The 6,246-nt window shown below is 39.3% G+C and overlaps 1 protein-coding gene across 1 annotated transcript in view; it reads right to left on the bottom strand.

Annotated features, from left to right (window-relative positions):
* HSD17B3 (hydroxysteroid 17-beta dehydrogenase 3) overlaps window positions 1–6,246 on the bottom strand; it is a 74,926-nt gene that overhangs the window by 41,130 nt on the left and 27,550 nt on the right. The window contains exons 2-3 of the mRNA XM_007939852.1: window positions 2,832–2,907; window positions 901–1,008 (exon numbers count right to left, since the gene is read on the bottom strand). Of these exons, the coding sequence (XP_007938043.1) occupies window positions 901–1,008; window positions 2,832–2,907 (184 nt within the window). The remainder of the gene's footprint in view (window positions 1–900; window positions 1,009–2,831; window positions 2,908–6,246) is intronic.

The following is a 6,246-nucleotide window of genomic DNA, read 5'->3' on the forward strand; positions in this document are numbered from 1 at the left end:
CAGAGCTGGACCCCAAGGTTGAAGGGCTTTCACCCAGCCCCTAGAGCCTGGCACTTTGAACTTGGACTTAAAGCCTCCAAATTGTAAGAATAAACTCCTATTTGTTAAGGCCGTCCCATTTGTGGTATATTTCCTGTCAGAGCAGCACTAGGTAACCAGAACATGATGTAAATTTAAGGAAAAAGTTACAAAACAATATGTACCTATACTGCCATTTTTTGAAAGCATGAGTATATTATGCCTAGAAGACTATGTAACAAAATGCTACCTCAGACAATTGAAATTTTAAGAAATTTATATTTCTTTTATGTGCTCATCTATTATTTCCTATCTTTCTGCAATGACATGCTTTACATTTTTAAGTGAAGAATGTAAACTATCTTTTAAAATTCAGCAGAAAGGTTAGAAATCATATCTTACTTCCTTCTATATATAATACACTATACTGTGCTTTTGGTTATAAAATATCTAGTTTATAAGTCATCATAGAGAAGATGTGATGTATATTAATTTCTAAATAAGAATCCATATTCAAATTACCACACTTACTGTTTCATAGATAAACCACAGCAATGTTTTCATACTAAACTAATTCCTTTAGGCCAATGGGCTCCCTCTTCTTAACAAATGTTAATACCAGTTCAGTGAAAAAAAATCATTTTCATACTAGAAAATATGTTGAGAAGGGTCAAAATATGTAAGTTGGGCACAATCTGAAGCCATACATAATTTTTTAAATCCAGAAATGCCTTTTGAAAATTTGAGCTGTACTATTCAGCTTAATACCACAGTTTAAAATACAATCATGGGTTAAGTGTAAGCTACCATGAAATAATCAAGTGTCATTAAGATACACATTTCACTGATGTATTACAAGTTTGCACTTAACAATTTACTTACCTAAAATTCCAATTTCCAAGCCTTTAAGGTTTTCTTCAATATACTCATAGATGTCATCTTTGGTAAAATCTGCTTGTATAATCTTCACGCTACGCCCTGTAGTCTGCTCTGCATTCAAGACAGCAGTTATTTTTTAATGTCCAGAGGCCCAATTCCCTTCTTGCCTGTGGAAGTCCTCTGATGCTGTTGCAATACCTGAGCAGACGCCTAAGAGGACCAACTTGTGATCCCAATTAGAAATAAGAACTAAGCCTGTGTAAATGATGGGTGGTGCCAAGAAATTTGTGAATAATGCTTTCTAAGTGTTTCAAAGAGTAACCATAGTGACAAGTCTATGCTTTCAAAGACGTTCGTGCAAAGTGGGAATCTGCAGAACAGCAGGATCAGCAGCTCTGGGAAACTCATTTGAAACGCATATGCTCAGGCCCTGCCTCTAACCTACTGAATCCAAAACCCAAAGGTGTGCATCTGTGATCAGTTGTAACACACCTTCCAGGTGATGTCTGTACATGGTCAAGTTTGAGATTCCTGGATTAACAGATGTAAAAGTGAAGTGTGATGCTGCCTCTGCTTCCAAGTGTCAGACGCTCTGCATCAGACAAAGCAACCCTTTGTCTTTGTGCAATACTTCAGAGTTCATAAAGCATTTTCATGTACAAGACCTTATTTTAATCTCCCATATGTCCTTCTAAAGTAGGTAATATATGCCCCATATTACAGAAGGGAAAATTAAAGTTCAGAGAAGCTGACAAATTTGCCCAAGCACATCCACATACAGAACTTAGACCATGTCTGCTTGCTCCAAGTTCAACTATTCTATGTTAACTTGTCTTGTGCAGCTGTTTTCAGATAAATAAATAGAAAAGCTATAGGGAGATTTCACCAACTGCTGCCAGCTTAGCTGTGGGAGTTAGATCCGATATTTCTGGGTCAACTTATCTCAAAACATAATTTGAGGGGTGAGGGTACTTTCAGTCCAAAGACACTACTTGCTTGTTACAAGGATGATAAAAAGTGTATTCTAGCCTTGGAAGGAAAATGCTGAAGAATGTTCTAGTGCTGCCCAAAGTTACTTCTTATATCCAGACATAGAACAAAGGCTGAGCTCATCAGTTCAAGGGCACTGAGCCTCCACAGTTTGATTAAATAGCCCTGCACCTCCCACATCCATTTCCTGTTCCAAATCTCTTCCAGGAAAACAAATCCCCACTCCCATAACTGAAGATTTATTCCCTTAAGTTAAGGAGTTGATGTGTATTAAAATTCAATATAAAATATCAAATACCTGTATAGAAACAGTATGATCATTATTAACTAGGAGCACCACAGGGTGCTTTCACAATAATAAAGCATCACAATCTAAATGAGAATGTAGATGACACAGTAATGGGAAACTTTTCATTCCGTTATACATAAGATTGCTAGGAGTTGGAGCCAACTCAACAGCAACTAACAATGACAATATGATATAAATGATGTCCCCTAAGGTTGTACAACTTCACAACCATACTGACTGCCCTGTATCAAATCTTTTTCTTCTTATTTTTTTTAATCTGACAGCCACTAATGAGCATCATCCCTCATCATATTATAAGATCTCAAACACAGACCTTATTTTGAAGGGAGTGGCAGGAGCAACCAGGCAGCTGAGACCTCTGATGGGGGCTGATGCTGGAGACAAAGGCACCAGAGCAAAGAAGAAAGGCCCTGCTTCACCTAACCTGAAGAATCACTGGTGAACTAAAGCCAACGCTTGAAGTCCTACACTTAACCTTTGTAAACATGACTGCCCTCAGGAGGTTTCGCACCCTGGTCTCCAGAGAGCAGAGATAAGAATGCTGACCTGTACATGAATAGACAGAGGACAGGAGCAGAGCAGACTTGGTTGATGGGCTCCACAAACATTGCCCTTAGCTCTTGGTATCACTTACCAATCTCCATGGCAACGGTCTGTAGTTTTTCCAGTGTCCGACTGATAAGCACAATGTCAAGTCCATGTTTGGCTAGCTGGGGATGAAGGTGGCAGAACAAACAAAAGACCAAGATGGTAAGCAGAGAGAGAAGACTTGTTCTAAAGGTGAATTTGGGGATGTGGAGGTACTGGAACCCTTATCCACTGCTGGTGGGAAAGCAAAATGGTACAGTCACTGTGAAAAAGTTTAGCAGTTTCTCCAAAAGTTAAACATAGAATTACCTTATACCCCAGAAATTCAACTCCCAGGTCTATATTAAAAAGATTTGAAAGCAGGGTTTCAAACAGATACTTGTACACCAATGTTCATAATAGCCAAAAGTGGAAACACCCGAGTGTATACATACAGTGGGATGTTATTCAATCATGAAGATAAATGAAGTTCTGATGCATGTTACCAAATGATTAAACCTTGAAAACATTACACTTAGTAAAATAAGTCAGACATCAAAGGGCAAATATGGTATGATCCCATTTATATGAAATATCCAGAATAGGATAGGGGCCAAAGTTTATTAGTGGTTACCAGAGGCAGATGGGAGGACAAAATGTGGAAAGCAGTGGAGGAGAGTGCTTAAGGGGTACAGAATTTTTGTTAGACTGGTCCTGAGCCCCAAGACCAGTGACTCATTCCCTCTAGATGTTTGGTTATGGCTAAGAAGTTTTCATAGCTTTCTCCCCTGTATGTTCTACTGTATTCATAGACTATATGCAGCAGATATAAATACATATGTAGAAATATTCTCTGTCAAACCTATATACATTTGTGGCTGTAGTTCCATTCACCTTCCCACCATTTGTTCACCTTGAGTGTCTATCTATATATATCCACTTGTAGATTATTGTTATTCTTGTTACAGGAGGTTTGTGTACGTAATAGTATTTAACTTGTTGTCTTTAATGCTTTCTCCTCCCAGTGATTTCTTTTGCATTGATCATTTTGTGTTGACCTCCCCCTTATTGTATATTGCCTTTCCATTCACATAAGTTAATACAGGGAGCTGTGGCGGTATAGTGCCTAAGGCATTTGATAGCTAACCAAAAGGCTGATGGTTCAAACCCACTAGACACTCCTCAGAAGGAATTTTGGGCAATCTACTTCCATAGAGATACTGCCTCAGAAACTCAAGGAGGGGTTGCTATATGTCTACCTTCTAGTCAGTGATTTACCCTCTCTTGCCTTCCCACCTCTTGTTGTTGTTGTTATGTGCCATTGAGTCAGCCCCGACTCATAGCGACCCCTCCTTGGGTTTCCGAGGCAGTATCACTACGGAAGTAGGATTGCCCAACCTTCCTTCCAAGGAGTGGCTCCCACCTCTAGTAACCATCAAAGAATTTTCTTTCTTTGTGTGTAAACTTTTCCTTGTCTTTTTACAATAGTGGACTCCTACAATATTTGTCCTCTTGTGATTGACTGATTTCACTTAGCATAATGTCCTCTAAGTTCCATGTTATAAGGTGCTTCACAAATTCATCATTGTTCTTCAACGTTGTATAGTATTCCATTGTGTGTGTGTACCATAGTTGTTTATTCATTCACCTGCTGATGTGTGCTTAGGTTTTTTTCACTTCATTGCTATTGTGAATAATGCTGCAACGAACATGGGTGTGCATATATCTGTTTGTGTCACATCTCTTATTTCTCTAGGATATATACCTACTAGTGCAATTGCTAGGTATTTGTTGTTGTTGTTGTTGTTGGGTGCTGTCATCTCCAACTCATAGTGATCCTATGCACAGCAGAAACACTGCCCAATCTTGTGCCAGCATCACAATCCTTACTATACCTGAGTCCATCATTGCAGCCACTGTGTCTATCCATCATGTAGAGGGCTTTCCCCTTCTTCACTTACCATCCACTTTAGCAAGCATGATATCCTTCTCCAGGGAATTGTTCCCTCTGACAACATGACCAAAGTAGATGAGATGAAGTCTGCCCTTTCTCGCATCCAAGGAGCATTCAGCTGCACTTTGTCCAGGACAGATCTGTTAGTTCTTTTATCAGACCATGGTACTCTCAGCATTCTTCTCCAACACCACAACTCAAAAGCATCAACTCTTCTTCGGTCTTACTTATTCATTGTCCAGCTTTCACATACATAAGAAGCAATTGAAAATACCTCGGCTTGGGTTAGGCACACCTTAGTATTCAAGGAGACATCTTTGCTCTTCATCACTTAGAAGAGGTCTTTTGCAGCAGATTTGCCCAATCCAATACATCTTTTGATGTCTTGACTGATGCTTCCATTGGTGTTGATCATAGAACCAAGTAATATGAAGTCTTTAACAACTTCAATCTTTTCTCCATTTATCGTGATGCTGCTAATTGGTCCATTTGTGAGGATTTTTGTTTTCTTTATATTGAGGAGTAATCCAGACTGCAGACTGTAGTCTTTAATCTTCATCAGTAAGTGCTTCAAGTCATCCTCACTTTCAGCAAGCAAAGTCGTGTCATCTATGTATCACAGGTTGTTAATGAGTCTTCCTCCAATCCCAATGCCACGTTCTTCTTCATATAATCCAGCTTCTTGGATTATTTGCTCAGGATATAAATTGAATAAGCATGGTGAAAGGATACAACTCTTACACACTCTCTTCTTGATTTTGAACCACGCAGTATTCCCTTGTTCTGTTCAAACAACAGCATCCTGATCTATATACAGTTTCCTCATGAATACAACCAAGTGTTCTGGAATCCCTATTCTTCTCAATGTTATCCATAATTTGTTATGATCCACACAATCAAATCCTTTTGCATAGTCAATAAAACATAAGTAAACATCTTTCTGGTATTCTTTACTTTCAGCTAAGACCCATCTGACATCAGCAATAATATCCCTTGTTCCACGTCCTCTTCTGAATACAGCTTGCATTTCTGGAAGCTCTCTGTCAATATACTGCTGCAACTGTTTTTGAATTTTCTTCAGTAAGATTTTACTTGCATGTGATATTAATGATATTGTCTGATAATTTCCACATTTTGTGAGATCACCTTTCTTTGGAATGGGTACAAATATGGATCTCTTCCAGTCAGTTGGCCAAGTTGCTGTCTTCCAAATCTCTTGTCATAGCCGAGTGAGTGCCTCCAGCACCAGAATGTTCCTTGGAAGTAAGAATGGACAGACTTCCTTTCATCTACTTTGGTCATGTTGTCAGAAGGGACCATGCCTTGGAGAAGGATATCATGCTTGGTAAAGTGGAGGGTCAGCAAAGAAGGGGAAGGCCCTCAACAAGATGGATTGACACAGTGGCTGCAACGATGGGCTCAGGTGTAGCAAGAATTGTGAGGCTGGCACGGGACCAGGCAGTGTTTCATTCTATTGTACATAAAGTCACTAAGTCAGAGCCAACTCAATGGCACTTAACAGCAACAA

This window comes from Orycteropus afer, unplaced genomic scaffold (assembly GCF_000298275.1).
Source record: "Orycteropus afer afer isolate SDZICR_OR568_19922 unplaced genomic scaffold, OryAfe1.0 scaffold00005, whole genome shotgun sequence".
Lineage (NCBI taxonomy): Eukaryota > Metazoa > Chordata > Mammalia > Tubulidentata > Orycteropodidae > Orycteropus > Orycteropus afer.